This window comes from Panulirus ornatus, chromosome 61, assembly GCF_036320965.1.
Source record: "Panulirus ornatus isolate Po-2019 chromosome 61, ASM3632096v1, whole genome shotgun sequence".
Lineage (NCBI taxonomy): Eukaryota > Metazoa > Arthropoda > Malacostraca > Decapoda > Palinuridae > Panulirus > Panulirus ornatus.
The window spans coordinates 7,427,170-7,450,946 of NC_092284.1; the positions used below are offsets into that span (position 1 = coordinate 7,427,170).

General features: G+C 39.9%; 1 protein-coding gene across 1 annotated transcript in view; it reads left to right on the forward strand.

Moving 5' to 3' along the window:
- Positions 1-23,777, forward strand: part of LOC139767410 (sodium- and chloride-dependent GABA transporter 2-like) — a 142,846-nt gene that overhangs the window by 88,148 nt on the left and 30,921 nt on the right. The window contains exons 2-6 of the mRNA XM_071696756.1: positions 13,582-13,739; positions 14,408-14,542; positions 17,587-17,800; positions 17,985-18,117; positions 20,099-20,233. Coding sequence (XP_071552857.1) covers positions 13,582-13,739; positions 14,408-14,542; positions 17,587-17,800; positions 17,985-18,117; positions 20,099-20,233 — 775 coding nt within the window. The remainder of the gene's footprint in view (positions 1-13,581; positions 13,740-14,407; positions 14,543-17,586; positions 17,801-17,984; positions 18,118-20,098; positions 20,234-23,777) is intronic.

Sequence of the window (23,777 nt, forward strand, 5' to 3'; positions counted from 1 at the left end):
TTGTGGATGGGGTGGTGAGGGAGGTAAATGTGAGAGTCCTGGAGAGAGGGGTGAGTATGCAGTCTTTGAGGGATGAGAGGCCTGGGAAGTGGGTCAGTTGTTGTTTGCTAATGATACAGCCCTAGTGGCAGATTTTAGTAAGAAACTGCAGATGTTGGTGACCTATTTTGGAACTGTGTGTGAAAGAAGAAAGTTGAGAGTGATTGTGAATAAAAGGAGCATTACTAGGTTTAACAGGGTTGAGGGACAGGTTAGTTTGGGTGAGTCTGAATGGAAAAAACTTGTAAATGAAATGTCCTAGATATCTGGGAATGGACTTGGCAATGAGTGGAACCAAGGAAGCAGAAATGAGTCATAAGGTGGGTGAGTAGGTGAAGATTCTAGGAGTGCTGAAGATTGTGGTGAAAGAGAGAACATTATCTGGAAGAGAAGGTACATTTGAGGGAACAGTAGTCCCAACAGTATTATATGGATGTGATGCATGGGCTATTGGTAAGGTTGTGTGGAGGAAGGAGGATGGGTTGGAAATTAAATGTTTAAGGACAATATGTGGTGTGAGGTGGTTTGATCAAGTAAGTAAACGTAAGAGAGATGTGTTGTAACAGAAAGAGTGTGGATGAGAGAGCTATTGACGGTGCACAGAAATGGTTTGGCTATATGGAGAGAATGAGTGAGGAAAGGCTGATAAAAAGAATATATGTGTCAGAAGTGGAGGGAACAAGGAAACAGGGGAGACCAAATTGGTGAAAATGATTTTGTGTGATTGGGGCCTGAACATGCAGGATGGTGAAAGGCATGCAATGGATAGAGTGGATTGGAATGATGTAGTGTACTGGGGTCGATGTGCTGTCATTAGACTGAACCAGGGTATGTGAAGTGTCTTGTGTAAACCATGGAAAGGTGTGTGGGGCCTGGTTGTGGATAGGGAGATGTGGTTTTATTGTATTACACTGACATCTAGAAAATTTATGTAAGCAGATGTGACCTTTCTTCATCTGTTTTGATGCTACCTCTGTTGCAGGAAACAGTGATCAATTGTGAAAAAAAAAAAAAAAAAAATATATATATATATATATATATATATTCTTTCTTTCTTTCATACTATTCGCCATTTCCCGCGATAGCGAGGTAGCGTTAAGAACAGAGGACTGGGCCTTTGAGGGAATATTCTCACCTGACCCACTTCTCTGTTACTTCTTTTGGAAAAAAAAAAAAAGAAAAATGAGAGGGGAGGATTTCCAGCCCCCCGCTCCCTTCCCTTTTAGTCGCCTTCTACGACACGCAGGGAATACGTGGGAAGTATTCTTTCTCCCCTATCCCCAGGGATATATATATATATATTTCAGAAGTGGTAGAGGATGTGTGGATCAGGTGTTTGCTTTGAAGAATGTATGTGAGAAATACTTAGAAAAGCAAATGGATTTGTATGTAGCATTTATGGATCTGGAGAAGGCATATGATAGAGTTGACAGAGATGCTCTGTGGAAGGTATTAAGAATATATGGTGTGGGAGGCAAGTTGTTAGAAGCAGTGAAAAGTTTTTATCGAGGATGTAAGGCATGTGTACGTGTAGGAAGAGAGGAAAGTGATTGGTTCTCAGTGAATGTAGGTTTGCGGCAGGGGTGTGTGATGTCTCCATGGTTGTTTAATTTGTTTATGGATGGGGTTGTAAAGGAGGTAAATGCAAGAGTCCTGGAAAGAGGGGCAAGTATGAAGTCTGTTGGGGATGAGAGAGCTTGGGAAGTGAGTCAATTGTTGTTCGCTGATGATACAGCGCTGGTGGCTGATTCATGTGAGAAACTGCAGAAGCTGGTGACTGAGTTTGGTAAAGTGTGTGGAAGAAGAAAGTTGAGAGTAAATGTGAATAAGAGCAAGGTTATTAGGTACAGTAGGGGTGAGGGTCAAGTCAATTGGGAGGTGAGTTTGAATGGAGAAAAACTGGAGGAAGTGAAGTGTTTTAGATATCTGGGAGTGGATCTGTCAGCGGATGGAACCATGGAAGCGGAAGTGGATCATAGGGTGGGGGAGGGGGCGAAAATTTTGGGAGCCTTGAAAAATGTGTGGAAGTCGAGAACATTATCTCGGAAAGCAAAAATGGGTATGTTTGAGGGAATAGTGGTTCCAACAATGTTGTATGGTTGCGAGGCGTGGGCTATGGATAGAGATGTGCGCAGGAGGATGGATGTGCTGGAAATGAGATGTTTGAGGACAATGTGTGGTGTGAGGTGGTTTGATCGAGTAAGTAACGTAAGGGTAAGAGAGATGTGTGGAAATAAAAAGAGCGTGGTCGAGAGAGCAGAAGAGGGTGTTTTGAAATGGTTTGGGCACATGGAGAGAATGAGTGAGGAGAGATTGACCAAGAGGATATATGTGTCGGAGGTGGAGGGAACGAGGAGAAGAGGGAGACCAAATTGGAGGTGGAAAGATGGAGTGAAAAAGATTTTGTGTGATCGGGGCCTGAACATGCAGGAGGGTGAAAGGAGGGCAAGAAATAGAGTGAATTGGAGTCATGTGGTATACAGGGGTTGACGTGCTGTCAGTGGATTGAAGCAAGGCATGTGAAGCGTCTGGGGTAAACCATGGAAAGCTGTGTAGGTATGTATATTTGCGTGTCTGGATGTGTGTATGTACATGTGTATGGGGGGGGGGGGGTTGGGCCATTTCTTTCGTCTGTTTCCTTGCGCTACCTCGCAAACGCGGGAGACAGCGACAAAGTATAAAAAAAAAAAAAAAAAAAAAAAAAAAATATATATATATATATATATATATATATATATATATATATATATATATATATATATATATATATATATATATATATATATGGTGTGGGAGGCAAGTTGTTAGAAGCAGTGAAAAGTTTTTATCGAGGATGTAAGGCATGTGTACGTGTAGGAAGAGAGGAAAGTGATTGGTTCTCAGTGAATGTAGGTTTGCGGCAGGGGTGTGTGATGTCTCCATGGTTGTTTAATTTGTTTATGGATGGGGTTGTTAGGGAGGTAAATGCAAGAGTTTTGGAAAGAGGGGCAAGTATGAAGTCTGTTGGGGATGAGAGAGCTTGGGAAGTGAGTCAGTTGTTGTTCGCTGATGATACAGCGCTGGTGGCTGATTCATGTGAGAAACTGCAGAAGCTGGTGACTGAGTTTGGTAAAGTGTGTGAAAGAAGAAAGTTAAGAGTAAATATGAATAAGAGGAAGGTTATTAGGTACAGTAGGATTGAGGGTCAAGTCAATTGGGAGGTGAGTTTGAATGGAGAAAAACTGGAGGAAGTGAAGTGTTTTAGATATCTGGGAGTGGATCTGGCAGTGGATGGAACCATGGAAGCGGAAGTGGATCATAGGGTGGGGGAGGGGGCGAAAATTCTGGGAGCCTTGAAGAATGTGTGGAAGTCGAGAACATTATCTCGGAAAGCAAAAATGGGTATGTTTGAAGGAATAGTGGTTCCAACAATGTTGTATGGTTGCAAGGCGTGGACTATGGATAGAGTTGTGCGCAGGAGGATGGATGTGCTGGAAATGAGATGTTTGAGGACAATGTGTGGTGTGAGGTGGTTTGATCGAGTAAGTAACGTAAGGGTAAGAGAGATGTGTGGAAATAAAAAGAGCGTGGTTGAGAGAGCAGAAGAGGGTGTTTTGAAATGGTTTGGGCACATGGAGAGAATGAGTAAGGAAAGATTGACCAAGAGGATATATGTGTCGGAGGTGGAGGGAACGAGGAGAAGAGGGAGACCAAATTGGAGGTGGAAAGATGGAGTGAAAAAGATTTTGTGTGATCGGGGCCTGAACATGCAGGAGGGTGAAAGGAGGGCAAGGAATAGAGTGAATTGGAGCGATGTGGTATACCGGGGTTGACGTGCTGTCAGTGGATTGAATCAAGGCATGTGAAGCGTCTGGGGTAAACCATGGAAAGCTGTGTAGGTATGTATATTTGCGTGTGTGGACGTATGTATATACATGTGTATGGGGGTGGGTTGGGCCATTTCTTTCGTCTGTTTCCTTGCGCTACCTCGCAAACGCGGGAGACAGCGACAAAGCAAAAAAAAAGAAGAAAAAAAAATATATATATATATATATATATTTTTTTTTTTTTATACTTTGTTGCTGTCTCCCGCATATATATATATATATATATATATATATATATTTCATAGTATGAAAAATATATATATATGGTCGTTTAATTTGTTTATGGATGGGGTTGTTAGGGAGGTAAATGCAAGAGTTTTGGAAAGAGGGGCAAGTATGAAGTCTGTTGGGGATGAGAGAGCTTGGGAAGTGAGTCAGCTGTTGTTCGCTGATGATACAGCGCTGGTGGCTGATTCATGTGAGAAACTCTATCCATAGCCCACGCCTCGCAACCATACAACATTGTTGGAACCACTATTCCTTCAAACATACCCATTTTTGCTTTCCGAGATAATGTTCTCGACTTCCACCCATTCTTCAAGGCTCCCAGGATTTTCGCCCCCTCCCCCACCCTATGATTCACTTCCGCTTCCATGGTTCCATCCGCTGCCAAATCCACTCCCAGATGTCTAAAACACTTTACTTCCTCCAGTTTTTCTCCATTCAAACTTACCTCCCAATTGACTTGACCCTCAACCCTACTGTACCTAATAACCTTGCTCTTATTCACATTTCCTCTTAACTTTCTTCTTTCACACACCTTACCAAACTCAGTCACCAGCTTCTGCAATTTCTCACATGAATCAGCCACCAGCGCTGTATCATCAGCGAACAACAACTGACTCACTTCCCAAGCTCTCTCATCCACAACAGACTGCATACTTGCCCCTCTTTCCAAAACTTGCATTCACCTCCCTAACAACCCCATCCATAAACAAATTAAACAACCACGGAGACATCACACACCCCTGCCGCAAACCTACATTCACTGAGAACCAATCACTTTCCTCTCTTCCTACACGTACACATGCCTTACACCCTCGATAAAAACTTCTCACTGCTTCTAACAACTTGCCTCCCACACCATATATTCTTAGTACCTTCCACAGAGCACCTCTATCAACTCTGTCATATGCCTTCTCCAGATCCATAAATGCTACATACAAATCCATTTGCTTTTCTAAGTATTTCTCACATACAATCTTCAAAGCAAACACCTGATCCACACATCCTCTACCACTTCTGAAACCACACTGCTCTTCCCCAATCTGATGCTCTGTACATGCCTTCACCCTCTCAATCAATACCCTCCCATATAATTTACCAGGAATACTCAACAAACTTATACCTCTGTAATTTGAGCACTCACTCTTATCCCCTTTGCCTTTGTACAATGGCACTATGCAAGCATTCCGCCAATCCTCAGGCACCTCACCATGAATCATACATACATTAAATAACCTTACCAACCAGTCAACAATACAGTCACCCCCTTTTTTAATAAATTCCACTGCAATACCATCCAAACCTGCTGCCTTGCTGGCTTTCATCTTCCGCAAAGCTTTTGCTTTATATATATATATATATATATATATATATATATATATATATATATATATATATATATAGGGGAGAAAGAATACGTCCCATGTATTCCCTGCGTGTCGTAGAAGGCGACTAAAAGGGAAGGGAGCGGGGGGGCTGGAAATCCTCCCCTCTCAGTTTTTTTCAATTTTCCAAAGGAAGGGACAGAAGGGGGGCCAGGTGAGGATATTCCCTCAGAGGTCCAGTCCTCTGTTCTTAACGCAACCTCGCTAATGCGGGAGATGGCGAATAGTATGAAGGAAAGGAGATATATATATATATATATATATATATATATATATATATATATATATATATATATATATATATATATCTTTTCTTTCATACTATTCGCCACCTCCCGCATCAGCGAGGTAGCACCAAGAACAGAGGACTGGGCCTCAGAGGAAACATCCTCACCTGGCCCCCTTCTCTGTTCCTTCTTTTGGAAAATAAAAAAAAAAATGAGGGGAGGACTTCCAGCCACCCGCTCCCTCCCCTTCCAGTCGCCTTCTACGACACGCAGGGAACACGTGGGAAGTATTTTTTCTCCCCTATCCCCAGGGATAATATATATATATATATATATATATATATATATATATATATTTATATATAGTGCCATTGTACAAAGGCATAGGGGATAAAACTGAGTGCTCAAATTACAGAGGCATAAGTTTGTTGAGTATTCCTGGGAAATTATATGGGAGGGTATTGATTGAGAGGGGGAAGGCATGTACAGAGCATCAGATTGGGGAAGAGCAGTGTGGTTTCAGAAGTGGTAGAGGATGTGTGGATCAGGTGTTTGCTTTGAAGAATGTATGTGAGAAATATTTAGAAAAGCAAATGGATTTGTATGTAGCATTTATGGATCTGGAGAAGGCATATGACAGAGTTGATAGAGGTGCTCTGTGGAAGGTACTAAGAATATATGGTGTGGGAGGCAAGTTGTTAGAAGCAGTGAGAAGTTTTTATCGAGGATGTAAGGCATGTGTATGAGTGGGAAGAGAGGAAAGTGATTGGTTCTCGGTGAATGTTGGATTGCGGCACGGGTGTGTGATGTCTCCGTGGTTGTTTAACTTGTTTATGGATGGGGGTTGTTAGGGAGGTGAATGCAAGTTTTGGAAAGAGGGGCAAGTATGCAGTCTGTTGGGGATGAGAGAGCTTGGGAAGCGAGTCAGTTGTTGTTCGCTGATGATACAGCACTGGTGGCTGATTCGTGTGAGAAACTGCATAAGCTGGTGACTGAGTTTGGTAAAGTGTGTGAAAGAAGAAAGCTGAGAGTAAACATGAATAAGAGCAAGGTTATTAGGTACAGTAGGGTTGAGGGTCAAGTCAATTGGGAGGTAAGTTTGAATGGAGAAAAACTGGAGGAAGGGAAGTGTTTTAGATATCTGGGAGTGGATATGGCAGCGGATGGAACCATGGAATAGGAAGTGAATCAAAGGGTGGGGGAGGGAGCATTGAAAAATGTGTGGAAGTTGAGAACGTTATCTTGGAAAGCAAAAATGGGTATGTTTGAAGGAATAGTGGTTCCAACAATGTTATATGGTTTTCAAGGCATGGGCTATAGATAGAGTTGTGCGGAGGAGGGTGCATGTTCTGGAAATGAGATGTTTGAGGACAATGTGTGGTGTGAGGTAGTTTGATTGAGTAAGTAATGAAAGGATAAGAGAGATGTGTGGTAATAAAAAGAGTGTGGTTGAGAGAGCAGAAATGGTTTGGTCACATGGTTTAGTCACATGGAAAGAATAAATGAGAAAAGATTGACAAAGAGGATATATGTGTCAGAGGTGGAGGGAACGAGAAGTAGGACACCAAACTGGAGGTGGAAAGATGGAGTGAAAAAGATTTTGAGAGATCAGGGCCTGAACATGCAGGAGGGTGAAAGGCGTGCTAGGTATAGAGTGAATTGGAACGGTGTGGTATACCAGGGTCGACGTGCTATCAATGGATTGAACCAGGGCATGTAAAGCGTCTGGGGTAAACCATGGAAAGTTTTGTGGGACCTGGATGTGGAAAGGGAGCTGTGGTTTCGGTGTATTATATATGACAGCTAGAGACTGAGTGTGAATGAATGTGGCCTTTGTTGTCTTTTCCTAACGCTACCTCACGCACATGCAGGGGGAGGGGGTTGTCATTTCATGTGTGGCGGGGTGGCGATGGGAATGAATAAAGGCAGACAGTATGAATTATGTACATGTGTATATATGTATATGTTTGTGTGTGTATATATGTATAGGTTGAGATGTATAGGTATGTATATGTGCGTGTGTGGACATGTATGTATATACACGTGTATGTGGGTGGGTTGGGCCATTCTTTCGTCTGTTTCCTTGTGCTCCCTCGCTAACGTGGGAGACAGCGACAAGGTATAATAAATAAATATGAATATAAATATATACATATACATATATATTGGAAAGGATCACAATTGATTGCATGATAAAGTATATTCCTATGAGTCCACGGGGAAATGAAACACGATAATTACCCCAGGACCAATTTCTATGAAAGAGACCTGTTGTTACACAGGAACTTTCAAAGAAAAGGCTGCACTACTTCCAGTGGCAGGGAAAGTCAGACACCTTACGAGTGAGAAGTTCTGGGACAAGACTGTTTTCCTAATGATAAAGCCTCGCCAAAGGTGATTTTTCACTTGTGGTGTAACACCGAGCAGGTGGAGTCCGGTAACACACACACACACACACACACACATATGTATATATATATTGGATTAATATTTTCTTATTTCAATGGATTTTGGTAGATGGAATGTATTGCCAAAAATAATGTTTAAATTCTTTTAATGTCTGTGCTGGTTATAACACATTGATTTTGGAATTTTAAGGTATGACATTTTATTGATGAACGAGAATTCCCTTAAAATGATACAATTAGTGGATTTATCTATGTTCTTAGATTCCTCATAGGATTTAATAAACAATGCCTCACACTAGACTGTTTCTCTTGTATTTTATGTGTTGGTGTTCAGTGCCCAGTGTGACCTTTCATTCATAGAATTGCATTTTTTTTTCTATCTGTGAACAGCCTCTGAGTTGCTTGATATAGTTCAAGCCACCAGTGACGTGCGAGCAACCTCTAAGCCAAGAGTGATATCCTGCAGAATCGAAGCCACAAGTGAACTCCATGCAGTCCTTCATACTAACAGTGGTATCTCAGCAGTTCCCCTAACCAAGTGTGACACCCACAGCGCTCCCGGCAGCCAAAGGACCGTGTAGACCCCAAGGTGGTGCGCTAAAAAGGAGTTGATACTAGATCTTGTTATGAGGATCTTCAGCTGATAATGGACACAGAACTGAGTTATTTTGAGCGTGGAGGGTGTGACTCAGGGCTTATGCCCACCATCTCCTCTTCCAGCTCTTCATCTCCCCAGTGACATCCCAGAAGTCTGTTTCCCAAGCCACCAGTAATCCCCACCACCTTCAATATACCAGAGGGCCCCTTATCAGATAAAGGTATCAGAAGATTTCTCACACTACCTACAATGTCCCTTATGTCTTCCAAGCATCAATAACACCTGAGTAATCCCCAAACCAGGTAATAGTCCAGCACTTTCCTCAGTTTGTCAGTGACATCCCAACACGTCTCCAGAGTGCCAGTGACACTACCAGCGTTGCAAGTATCCCAGGTGTGGCAAACATAGAAAGACTTTTGCTACTAACTTAGATCAAAAACAACTCATTAGCAGTAATGAGCAGGAAGTTACATTACTGTGAGTGTAGGAAGCTGTGATTCACCAATGGTCACGGAGCATCAACCCTTACTTATCTCTCCTCATCCCTCCCTCCTGTGCCTCTTGTAATCAGGAGCCCTCCTGTCATTCATCCTGCCTGCTCAACGATACATCAGTATCCTGCTCGTCTACCTGGGATAGTCAGTCCATGTACTCTCAGGGTAATCTCAAAGAGAAGGCTCTATAGATCTTTTTGTAACCTTACTGCACATTGTACTCTTATAGATTTCTTATAATAAGTCAGTCTGGTCACACATGCACATAGACATTTGTGCCTCAAGGGGTGGGACCAAAGTTTGTACTTTTGTGTCTCATGTCAGTACAAAAGTTTATATATTTTTATACATGAGATTAAATGATGTATATGCAGAATGTATTTTAAGCACATTTTCACTTTTCAGGACTTATAAATATAAGTTATTTATGTGAGAAAATCTTTGTAGTTAAAAAGAAATTTATATTTGTCACAAGTTAGTGGTGTCAGATTATGTAAGCTGTAGTTTAAGTGCTGCCACACATGTAGCAGGTGTAGCAAGGGTGCCCACTACCACAAATGAGGACCACCACGGTGGTAATACCACACCTCTCCCTCCTCACACACCCATTCATCACCTATTTTATTGCAACTTTTGGAAAACACCACAGTTGCAGCTGTAAATAGAAAGTACTAGCAGTGCAGTAAAGTTCGCCAGGAGGGTAGCTTCATGCATGGGAAACAGCCGAAGAGACAGTGACGCCAAAAGCAACTAAATGATACCAAGAGAATGGTTAACATAAACCAAAGTAGCTGACAGATTGTATCAGCAGAGGAGCCACATTACATAAAGAGTGTAGTCTGTACAGAGAGGGAGAGCAACTGAAACACAACAGCTGAGCAACCAAAGAATACCAGGAGTGTTTGAGGAAAACTGAAAAAAAAATTAGTTGAAATATGGCAAGAGACCAGCCACAGTTGTTATAGTATGCATCAAGCCAAGTCATGCTATCCAAAAAGCTGTTGAAGAAAGGCAAGAAACTGGACAACCTCAAGGAATTTGGGTTTACAGTAGCTGGAAGACATTTTTATTACTTAAAGGTATAAACTGAAGGAACCAGAAGTGAGACGCATCCCAACAGGTCTATATAATCCTAAAGACAACTTGCAGGTTTAAGTAGGACAACATATAGTTTCGACTCTTCATTACAGCCTCATAATCCAGCGCAAGAGAACAGTTCACCAGAAAGCAAGAGATCTTGGTTGAAGAGTGACCACCGTAAGGTTGGGGTGGTGGCTGTCGAGGAGTGAGTCCTGTAGGTCGAGTGACAAGGTTGTGGGACACACTAGTGGGTGTGTAGCATAGAGACGGCGTGTAGCTAAGCTTGTGGTCTGTGGCTGGGGAGTATCACAAAGCAGCCACCATGTGCCAAGGGCTGAGTGGCGACAAACACTGCCCTGGTAAGCAGGAGGAGGATCAGGAACAGCAGGAATCCCTCCTGCGCCATGAGCAGATGAGGTAGGTGTCCCTCCAGCACACCACTGGTCTTATCCATCAGCCCAAGGTTTTCCTTTAGCATAACTCCTCATCCGTGCTTGCTGCACATGTTCCTGTAGATTTCCACTTTTTTTTTACTGTTTTGTTAAGATATAGTCTGTGTGGAGTAAACAGCCTCAAAAGTGGAGCTTCACTTTTTATTATCATTACGTGATTTTGCTAAAACTAGCATGCTGATTTTACTTCATTTTTTATTTTACTACATTACTTGCTTTAGATTATGTGTTTTAATTTTAGCACCATTAGTACTTACCCTCCTTTTGTACTATATAAAGAGGGAGTTTTACACTCATAGGGTCCCATATCTACAACTTACTCTTCTTCCATACAACACGTCAAAGTTCTGTGTGCTGTGATGAAGACTTGTCGCTTCCACTGTGTCTTTCAGAAGCCTGAGGGGGCTTGTTGCCCTGGGCTTGCACTCATGCCCAGCAGGATAATGTTCACGTCCTCCTCGGGTGTTATGCATGTCCCCTGATAAGGGTGTAGACCTTGGTCAGTGTTTAGCTATTTCTCATGCTTATACCGTTGATATAGCAAATGTTAACTTTATGCATATATATATATATGCATTAGCATTCAATGACAAATTTAGTTGAACTTCCGTGTACCATGTTGGCCTCATAGATTTGATACCTATGTCTTGGTCTCATAGATTTGTGTATCGATGTTTTGGTCTCATGAGTGTATGCAATAATCTTATGGTCTATGAATTACTTAGGGAGACCGTAATGCGGCATTATGATCTTTGGTTATCAGTGTGAGGAAATCACATTCATGTTGCTTGATGTGAACCTTTGAGATGATAGAGAGAAAGCCAGTGATAAATCATTTCAGAGCAACTTTACTCTCCAGACTAAACTACCTTGAGGTTTCATCATAGAATCGTCATTCAGGATGCTCCGAATATGGAGTTACAAATTATGCATCCACGCTTGCAGTGAGTCAGAAATCAGAATTAAGTGTAAACAGTTGAAAGCACTTGAGCTGTAATATCTGGAGTACAGAAGGGTCATAATCTACATAGAAAGTATTGGAAAGTTCATTTCCATTTTCCTCTTGAAAACAGTTATCATTTGGCACAACAGGCATGGATTACCATGTCATCTCTGAATATAAGAATACCCTGAGAAATCTGGCATCATCCTCATAACTCCCAACAGACATGAATTTAACCTGCACTCTCCTGTAATCTTGAATGATCAACTACTCCTACTTAACAAACCCAAACCATACTAGGTATCACACATATGTGAAACTTACTCCCTACACCTCAAACATCAACACAGTGGCCATAAACAAGCAAAGTAAATGCCCTCAGAACACTTACTGTTATCAGCTTTGGAGAAGAGGAATCCCTCAGAATTGAAAATGAATGAATAGATAATATGATAATAATTACAATAATAATAATCTGCTCCATCTCAGTCTACATATCACTTGCCCAGTCATCCATTCTTTCACAAGGAAATATAACAACAAACCACATGAAGCAGAGCTCTCGCAACAATCACTGGATGCATCCACAAACATTCTATGCAACAGAAACAAAAACACTTCCACTATAACCCCATGTATACTCAGCATCCAATTCTTTGTATCACAACAGCACTAAACCCATGCACCCAGAGCACTTCATAACCAACCACTAGTCCCCATGCAGAAATTAAAAACTAATTAAAAAACTAAGATCAAACTCATCAGGCAAGACAGATATATCATTAGGTCTTAGTGGACTTGAAAGACATGAATTCTCTTGTTTAGTGGACTTAACTTCATAGTAACAGTATGTCCAGAGATCCACTTTTGCTACCATTTCCTGTTGCTGACTATTCAAAGCATATGAAATCATGCTCCATTATGGAACATTTGTAGGGAGAATGTACCAAGACACTATTGCTGATATAGAGACAGCATAACTGGGCAATCCTAGTCACATGCTTTAGGCCCAGTTTCCTTTGAAACGTATCAAAATTTGTTTTCTAAAGGTAACTATATCTTAGGCACAAGCCAATTATTTTTTTTCCTACAGTTACCAGTAAAAAGAGAAGGTTGTACACAGTACTTCTGATATACTTTAAGTTGCCTGATGCTTCCCCTCAAGACCACAAGAGCAGCTTCCGTGGGCCCCACTAGGACCAGGGATTCATTTTGGATATCAGGCCTGAGAAGTTTATTTTTTTGGTATATTTATATATTCTTGCTCTCAACATTAGTCATCCATATGGAAACAAAACTTTCATTTATGAAAAATGAGCTTTTTGTTATATGAGCTATTTCAGGAAGTTGTTAGTTTAGCAAGCTGAAAGTGAGAGCAGGCATAGGCTTGCCAGTTTATGTGACCTTTTTAAGTTTACTTCTTGTAGTGGCTTTTTATTATATGCACTGCAAGACTGTTAAATCCATGAATTCGTATGCGTATTCATATAGATGAAAATCAGTGCTGGCTCAAAAACAGCTGTTAGTTGCTTGGCAGATACTATATATGTAATGTTGTACTGTACCCCACCATGGATTCCCACAAAGACATTGGAATCTTGTAGTGTCTTACTTTGAGCTGCATGCAAATTAGTATCTTTTAACTCATTTTGATATCTGTATTTATATACATATTGATGAGAAAATACTAGCTTAAAAATGCCAAGCACAGAAGACTTTTGAAACCAAGATATTTTATATCTACTTCTCATGACTAAATTGTATATTTTGGGATATCTGAATTAAAAAAGTTAAAATTCACTAGAAGCCATACTGAATGATATAAAGTTAAGCCTGGTGAGTATATTGTGTGTGTGTTCCACAGAAATGGCCTGAAGGATGAAGGGTCGAGTGGTGCGGGTGGCAACAAGCCCCGACAGACATGGGGCAACAAGGCACAGTTCATGCTCGCCTGTGTTGGCTCTGCTGTTGGTCTCGGAAACCTCTGGCGCTTCCCATACCTCTGCTACAAGAGTGGTGGTGGTGAGTAACTTTTTTCTTTAAATTTTTATTTAAAGTCTATTTTCATTATACCTTTCAGATCATGACATGTAGCCCTTACATTTCCAAAAAGAATAGAAAATTTAGTATTCTTGATACAGCATAGCAGTAATCCTTGCATCAGGTATATACAGCTTTTGCAATATTATTTATACACATTCTGACCCTGTGCATAGTGCTTTAGCACTGTCATATTCTAATGCCACAATTATCACTGTTTAATAAATAAGTATGGCATTCCATTGATGAATTTTGCTTCATTTGCTTTAGAATTCATTGAATTTTTTTTAAAGTCATTATATATGCATGACATGATTCAAATGGCATGCCATATACATGGAAGATTCTGCAAAAAATTCACTGATGGAGCTTTTCATTTACTGTTGAATCTGTTAGTATTCTCTTAATTATATGTCCACAGAATATGTTTCCGATGTATGATATGAGAATGCATCGGTCTAGTACATTTCCTTCACATTTGCATGATTCTTAAAAGAGTTTGAAAATTCGTTTTAACACTGTAGTGGCTACAGATAATTCTCGTAATGAGTATGTCAGGCTTGGTACAAGAACCATAGGAGTAGTATTATGAAGCCAGACTATACAGTGTAATATAATTTCCTCTGAATTTACTGTTGATCTTTCAACAGGTGCATTTCTAATCCCATACTTCCTGATGTTGTTTGTCTGTGGCATCCCATTGCTGCTGATGGAGTTAGCTGTAGGGCAGTACACCCGTAGAGGACCTATTGCTGCAATGGAAAAGATATGCCCCCTTTTCAAAGGTTAGGCATATCTTTCAGGTTTTCAACACTCAAACATAGTTGCTACTGTGTATATATGCATGTATTAGCTTATCCTTTTTCCAGCAGAAAGTAGGGGGTTGACTTATATACAAGTAATATTTTTGAGGGGATTGTCTTAGAACATGAAAAATCTTCAACACTTCAGGCTGGTAAGCTATGCCATGTGTACAGTAGGCTAATCCCCAGATCTTAGGTTAACCTGCTGTATACCAGAGAACCTGTATGGTAGGCTATGCTTTCAGTTGGCTAAGCACTGACAACCTAAGCTCCTTAGCTTACTGTAGCCTAGAATAGCTTACCATAGCCTAGATTCCTTCTTTTTTGGGTATAATGAGGGCAAAACCTTCCTACCACCCTTTTTTTCATACTTGTTCACCATTTCCCACATTAGCAGGGTAGCACCAGTAACAGATGAAGGTAGGCCTTATTTCCTCTCATCCAAGCTCTAGCTGTCATGTGTAATGCACCAAAACCACAGCTCCCCATCCACAATCAGGCCCCACAGACTTTTCCAAGGTTTCTCCTTGTTGTATCATATGACCTGGTTCAGTCTAGTAACAGCACATTACCCCAACATATACCACATCACGCCTATTTATTCTTTCCCATGAATGCCTTTCACCCTCCAGCATTTTAAGGCCCCTGACCACTTAAAATCTTTTTTAGTCTATCCTTCTGTCTTTTATTTGGTCTCCCCCTGAGTTTGGTAAAGTGTGTGAAAGAAGAAAGTTAAGAGTAAATGTGAATAAGAGCAAGGTTATTAGGTACAGTAGGGTTGAGGGTCAAGCCAATTGGGAGGTGAGTTTGAATGGAGAAAAGCTGGAGGAAGTGAAGTGTTTTAGATATCTGGGAGTGGATCTGGCAGCGGATGGAAGCGGAAGTGGATCATAAGGTGGGGGAGGGGGCAAAAATTCTGGGAGCCTTGAAGAATGTGTGGAAGTCGAGAACATTATCTCGGAAAGCAAAAATGGGTATGTTTGAAGGAATAGTGGTTCCAACAATGTTGTATGGTTGCGAGGCATGGGCTATGGATAGAGTGGTGTGCAGGAGGATGGATGTGCTGGAAATGAGATGTTTGAGGACAATGTGTGGTGTGAGGTGGTTTGATCGAGTAAGTAACGTAAGGGTAAGAGAGATGTGTGGAAATAAAAAGAGCGTGGTTGAGAGAGCAGAAGAGGGTGTTTTGAAATGGTTTGGGCACATGGAGAGAATGAGTGAGGAAAGATTGACCAAGAGGATATATGTGTCGGAGGTGGAGGGAACGAGGAGAAGAGGGAGACCAAATTGGAGGTGGAAAGATGGAGTGAAAAAGATTTTGTGTGATCGGGGCCTGAACATGCAGGAGGGTGAAAGGAGGGCAAGGAATAGAGTGAATTGGAGCGATGTGGTATACCGGGGTTGACGTGCTGTCAGTGGATTGAATCAGGGCATGTGAAGCGTCTGGGGTAAACCATGGAAAGCTGTGTAGGTATGTATATTTGCGTGTGTGGACGTATGTATATACATGTGTATGGGGGTGGGTTGGGCCATTTCTTTCATCTGTTTCCTTGCGCTACCTCGCAAATGCGGGAGACAGCGGAAAAAAAAAAAAAAATATACATCTCAGCTTACACTAAGTAATTTTTTATCAACCAGTCCCAGAGGTAAGGTTGAATAGCTGGGCTGGCTTTGAGCAAACTGCCCTTTCTAAGGCTCATACTTAAGCCTCTGGGAATTGAGGGTCACATTGTTAACCACTAATCAATTAATTACTTAATTGTTACCTATTTGTACTTGTACAGGGAAGGAGTTTTACACTCATGGGGACCCATCTCTTGAGCCTTCGTACAGCTTTTACCTTAATAATCTTTCTTTACATCTAATCCTTCTTTACGTCTTATATGAAAAGTTTTGTGCTTAATTTCATGTTTTTTCTGTTTGTCTGCCTTTTTTTTTTTTTAAATATCTACATGGTTCTGTACTTTGGTGTATGTATAAGTTGCTATCGGTATAATACTTCAACTTTACACTGGTTTGGTCAGAAAGATTAGAGAGACTGAACAAGTGTGTTTTATTGAGAACTGCAGAAGGTCACTCAAGTAAAATAGTAAATGTTAGGTGGATAATATGATAAAATACAGGTTTTCTTAAAAAAGAATATGTAGATATGTAAACAATGAAATGAACATAAAAGAGATTGATTTAACCTCTGAATATTTTCCTTTTTAATAAAAAATGGATTCATTTGACTACCATTTTATGGTATTAATCTAGATGTTTTTGGAAAAAATTTGGAAAATCTATTCCAAAGTTTTGTAAACACATATTTTTCAGACCTGATTTGTTTTATATGCCAAATTTATGGTCATTGATATCGCTTTTCTTTTCCTGTAATCTGTGATTGGTTGTATGGTTATGGTAATCTAATTCAAAATGAAATGTAATGGTGCACATTTATGCTCTGTATTTTCCAGTGCATTACCTGATCCTAGAGACAAAATAGATTTTTGAACCCAGTCAAAATTTTGTAGTCATGAAATCCAATGGATTTTAACTAAATTTTTATTGGGCACCATAACTCAAGTTTCAGGAGTTCCAGGATCACCTTTTATGGAGTTCACAGAGCACACAGGGAGTAGCCACATCCACTGGGTAGGACAACTGGTCGAGAAGTGTTGATATTGTATTTTTGTCTTTGTGGGGTAAAGTAGACATAAGGTGGTGTTCAGTGTCTTCAGTGTGGAAGGCATATATGAAGCATGAGGGGGTCGAATGATAATGTACAAGAAATAATTGGAACTCACACATTAATGTTGCTCCATCTTATGATTAGATATTGTCACTGTCTGAGGCAGCATAAACAGTAGTGTTTAATGAAACAGTGTTGTTGGACAAGATGGCTTTTGAGAAATTGATAGTAATTTTAAGTAAAGGCCATAGATTATCCATTTTATGAAGAACTTTGTAAGCTTTTTATTTTGTACAGTAGTTTATGATCAAAGAATATTTATTGTGTGGCATTTATCTCACCTATTTCTTTTCAGGTGCTGGAGTAGGAACTGTGATAATATCATTCTTACTCAGTACCTACTATAATGTCATTATTGCTTGGGCCATATTCTATTTTGTGCAGTCATTTTCTACCAAATTACCATGGAACAGCTGCAATGCTACATGGGCTATTAACTGCTTCGATGATTATGGTTCAAATATTACAGCACCAAATGGGACAAAATCTCCTACTGAAGAATTCTTTGAGTTAGTATTTATTTTTCAGTGATTTTCTGTGTCTGGTATTTTTATACGTTATGCTGATTCGATGATGCATTATTTTTCTTAGTCATATGATTATTCTGATTATGATATATTGTCCAAGTATGTAATTTTGTGCTATAATGATAGCTCGTGTTTATTACATTTAATGCAAGTATTGTTCATTTAGTGAGGTGGTTCTTCAAAAGAGTGAAGGAATACACGAGATGGGATCCATGCAAACTGAGCTGTTATTAGCATTGTTGGGTGCATGGGTACTTGTCTACTTCTCCCTCTGGAAATCCGTCAAGTCTTCAGGACGGGTGAGTATAGTGTTAGAACTATTTCCAGACATAGTTACTTTATAAACTAAGAACAAGTTGACCCCAATCTATCTCTTTGTATCATGCATCCCCTTTTACATATTCACAGCAGAATACTTCTTGCAAGGTCTTCCCTTGAGTTTAATTGCACTACTTGCACACATGATTTCTCTTATGGATATAAGTTATCAGATGAAAAGTTTTCTTTCATCCATTCTCTAGCTGTCATGTGTAATGCACCAAAACCACAGCTCCCTAACCACATCCAGACCCCAAATACTTTTCCATGGTTTACTCTGGATGTTTCACATGTTTTCACATGCTGTCCATTGACAGCACATTGACCCCAGTTTACCATATCGTTCCAAATCACGCTATTCCAAGCACGTCTTTCACCTTCCTGCATGTTCAGGCTCCAATCTCTCAAAATCTTTTTCACTCCATCCTTCCACCTCCAATTCGACCTCCTGGTTTTCCTTTTTTTTTTTACCCAACTTCTGACACATATATCCTCTTTGTCAATCTTTCCTCATTCATTCTCTCCATATGTCCAAATGATTTCAACACACTCTCATCTGCTCTCTCAACACACTCTTTATTTCCACACATTTTCTTACCCTTTCAGTACTTACTTGGACAAACCACTCACACTACATATTGTCCTCAAACACTTCATTTCCAATACATCCAACCTCATCTGCACAACCCCATCTATAGCCCATGCCTTGCAACCATATAATATTGTTGGAACTACTATTCCATCAAACATACCCATTTCTTCCCTTTGAGATAACATTCTCTCTTTCCTCACGTTCTTCATCCCTCTGAAATAACATGCTCTCTTTCCACACATTCTTTGTCACATTCAGAACCTTCACCCTGAACCCCCATCCTATGATTCACTTCTGCTTCCATGGTTTCATTCACTGCCAAGTCCACTCCCAGATATCTAAAACAGTTCACTTCCTCTAATTTTTCTCCATCCCATCTAACTTGTTCCTCAACCATGCAGAACGTAATATCCTTGCTTTTATTCACACTTACTCTCAACTTTCTTCTTTCACACACTCTTCCAAACTCAGTTATTAACTTCTGCAGTTTCTCACTCGAATCAGCCACCAGTGCTGTATCATCGGCGAACAACCGACTCGCTTCCCAAGTCCTTTCATCAACAGCAGACTGCATACTCACCCCTCTCCAAAATTCTTGCAATTTCATCCCTAACCACCCCATCCACAAACAAATTAAACAGTGTTAAGGAGATGGTATGGATTAGGGCATTTAGTTGCCTGTGTCATCTCAGCTAGCATAAGAGCAAAGCAATGGAAACACCTGATCTACACATTGTCTGCCATTCCTGAAGCCCCATTGTTCCTCCCCATTCTGAACCTATGTTCATGCCACCTCTCTCTCAATGAACACTCTTCCATACAACTTAACAAGGACACTCAACATACATACACTGAAAATCCTAACTAACCAATCGACAACACCACCTCTTTCCTTGAGAAATTCAATTGCAGTCCCATACACTTCAGCTGCCTTGTACACTTCATTTTACACATCTTTTTCATGGTCACATTGAAGTGCCATTTGCACAAACACACGAGTAATAAGAAATTTCAAACACACCCAGAAAATACCAATATGACACAATTTCTCATCTTTTCAGTGTAAAATTTGTGCTTGTCATGCTTTTTAGAATATAATTCTTGAATGTTTAAAAACCTTAAAAGCATGATGAAGTTAAGGATTTTGTCATGATGAAGCATCACTGGACTGCAAAGGTGATAAGATTTTAGGGAAACACAGTGGGTTTAATATCTATCTCTCTATACTTTTCTCATTGTTGGCAGAACCAAGAAACATAGGCATGTATCTTCATGCACCCTAATATATTTTGGAGCACTTCCGCATTAAGTGGCTTCAGAAAATAAATATTTTTTCAATTTACTTCATTATTTTACGTCATTTTCTGTAGGTGGTGTATGTGACAGCAACGCTCCCATATTTACTGATTGGTGCATTCCTCTGGCGAGCAGTGACATTGCCAGGTGCTACTATAGGCCTCCAGTACTTTTTTGGTCCTCGGTGGGAACTCCTGCTAGATGCTGAGGTATGGATAGCCACAGTGGATTCTTATGACACTTTGTGTTATAGACTGATCATATATGTATGTGATAATGTTTTTGTGTAATACTAAAAGTAGTTTAAGGTAATAGGCTTGTCAGTATATACTGCATCCCACTCTGGTGGAGTGGTATCAGAATTTTCCTTTCAATAGCATGTTAGATGGTCATTTATACTTGAAAAAATGAAGTTTATTCTGATACTTTGTCTGTAGCAATAGAATAACAACACTTTTTACAGTAAAAGATTATTTAAATATTCTCACTGACATGTCATTATACATGACACTCATATTACCCTTGCCCAATCCAGTTCTCCACTCTTTGACTCTCCCATTCTATGTGCCTCCACTAGAAGGTTAGCATATGTTTTTGAGGTGGATTTGGTTGTGGTCATGGATTTTAGATGTAAAGGATGTTATCGTGTGTTCTGTCTTCATTTCGGATCAGCATTAGTGCGTCCTATATTTTAACTTTTATATGCCTCAATGAGTTCATAGATAATTTTTTTTACTTTTGATATAAGACACTACATGTTACCATTAAAATTTTAACATATTTTATTACAAATATTTAGTTTAGGCCATATTCTGGGGATCATCTATTTTAAAGTAACTATAAGTGGCACCACTGGAGAGCTTATGAAAATAGGAAAAAAGTGAGTTAGAAGAGAAAGGCTGTAATAGTATTAATCAGTAAATGAATAAAACAAACTAAATGATGAAAGAGTTATTCAAGATGCTATGTAACAGTAAAGAAAGGTCAGAAAGTGGAATCCCATAAGTATAGTGCTCCTCCTACTTCTAAAGATAGGTTGTCACAATTTGATTAGTGACACACAACTAATATATCCCAAAGAATGGATAGTAACAACAAAGGAATAAATGACAAGTAGGAAGAGTTTGTCCTTTATTATGAGAGCAGCCTAAAGTCTCAGACATAATGGGGGAGGGGGACTGCAGTTTTCACGTCTCCAAAGAAACATACTAGACCAGATCAGATATGTAATAAAAAATGAGGAAGGGACAATCAGAGTGGAACAAGAAGCTGAAAGAAAACCTTCACATGAAAATAAGAAAACATTGTGGTGGAAGATTTTAACTATAAATAGATTATTGCAAACTTTTGGAATATGCACTGGAGAAGAGCATGATAAAGTTACGAATTCTTAGAATATGTCCATGAAAATGTGCTGTCGCTGAGTACTAGTGTTTGAAGGGCTGGAACCCCCAAGAGACAAGGATTTAGCTAAGGAACAAAGAGTGAATGCAAGACAGATTTGGCTTGTTTGAAAGATGTAAGAATGTTAAGGAAATTGTAGATAAACTTAAGGAGGAGGCTATTAGGGAATGTCAGGTAGAAAATACGAGACATGTGAACCAAGCTTAAAGCATTAGTGATGCGTGCATCAACCTTTTAACACCAAAGAGTGCATGGGTGTCATGAAATGAATGTGCTTTGAAATATCCAGAAAATCTATCATAGGATTACACTGTGCGCTGTCAAGTAATGAGTTCCTATATGCACCATTTCTGTGGCGACTAGTGGAGAGTAGCCATATGGATGAGTACTTTTGTAATGAGTCCATAAGGCCATGTAGTATTTCATCATCCAAGGTGATTTAACAGCTTTTGCTTAAAAAATGCCTGAGAAATGCACTATTCCAGCCAGATTGATTTGCTAGCCCTTCCTAATGGTGAATACAGTCCTTAGTTGAATAGATATGGAGAGTGTGCACATTAGCATGGACAAGACGACAAATGCAATATTTCTGAACCACAGAAAGGTATAAGGCATTAGATTTTTTTTCATTCATGCTCTCCTTTCTCACCTTGGCAGGAGAACCGAGTCTTTGAAAAAAAAAATCCATGTTTTGCTCCATCTTCTGCTCTTATCTATAAAAAGCAGTAGTGCAGACGTAAAGATTTCCGTCCCCTATACTTCTGCCTCTTTGGTCTTTTTATCCAATCCCCAGGGATGATTAAACCTTAAAATGCACAATTCATGTGAAATGATGGTCATCCGGTCCACAAATATTCTTTTTTCTTACAGAATGTATGTGTATAATCCATAGGTAAAGGAAAAATAATAATGTGTATTATTACATATGGACTGCACTGAGGTGGTGGGCAGCCGGAGTATGATAACTGTGGTTTTTTCCCAGGCGTAATTACACATATATCCACCTTAGCATGATATACACTTCTGGTTTCTTTCCACATATAGGCATTGTTTAAGTATCTTTTAGTTTCATCTACATTTATTTACACATTTACACTTGCAGAACTATTATATACATGAAATGAATGAATGAATATTTTTTTCCATGACAAGAAACATAAGCATTAATGCTGTTGTACAATAACTGATCAATTTTACACCTAACCAAATTTTCATTACTTGTGGAGAGAAAATTGGAGCTTCCATAACATTACGAGCTGTCAGACATGTGATTTCTTCATGATTATCTGTATCTATGTTGTGTGAAATGATTGCCATCTGAATAAGTTCCCAGTTACACACTGTCTATGACTGTAATGGAAACGTTTGAGTCCAATTTAAAGGTACAACCTAAACAAAACCTCATAGTATTTTCACTCGTCTCACTGACACTATTGCTTTCTGTTGTGAAAAGAAATGCTTAGAAATACTCTAGTTGTGTTCTGGTTACCCTCAAACCACTATGTTCCTCTACAACATACAAGTGTTTTTAAAATCGGTAACATTTACTGTTAGGGTCTTGGCAGCCCCTTTTTAGCCAAAACTAAAATCTCTATTATTGCCAACTGTGTGGGTTACAATGAATCCAATAAACCCTATATGAAGTGTGTTTACCGTGGCAGCTGCATTTCATCAAATTGCTTTTCACCCCAATTGGTGCTCAGAATGTTGGAGTGGATTTCGGCATTTAGGTTAATTGCACACTCTAGACAACTGCTATTTCCCATTTGCCCTGTTGAAAAAAAAGCAAATCTTATGAGAGCTCACCACTTGAAACACAAGCAGAGGAAGGGTAGAGTCTACTCTTTTTCTTTAACTGACTATTAGAGGACCAGTTGAGGATGCTCTGGATCTTCCTCCACCATGTAATTGACTAGGTAGTCATAATAACCCAAACTGTTTAAAGACAGTGCCTGCCTCATTACAGGTTTCTGACAGTCCTTCTCCTGTGGGTGCCTCTCTTTCTAAGGGAAATGGAGGTCCATTCTTATCTTTCACCAAAGTTGAAGTCCCTCTGTTGGACCTAGTACTACTTAAGATTTGTTGTAAATTGTAATGGGGTTCCGACTCACAGCTACAAGGATGGGCTTTCGAGGATATTTTAAGGGCCTGTCCTCTTGGCTAGGAACCCCTAGCTGGAGGATTCCAACTGTGTATCTGAGGCTCTTTATAATGAAGTAGCATTAATTGAATCATTCTACCGACTTTCATACTCGGAAAAGAGTTAAACCTCCATTTCCTGGAGACTTCTTGCTGCATGATGGCTCTGATACTTAGTCATCCACACATGCTGAGGTTTTTTTTCATACA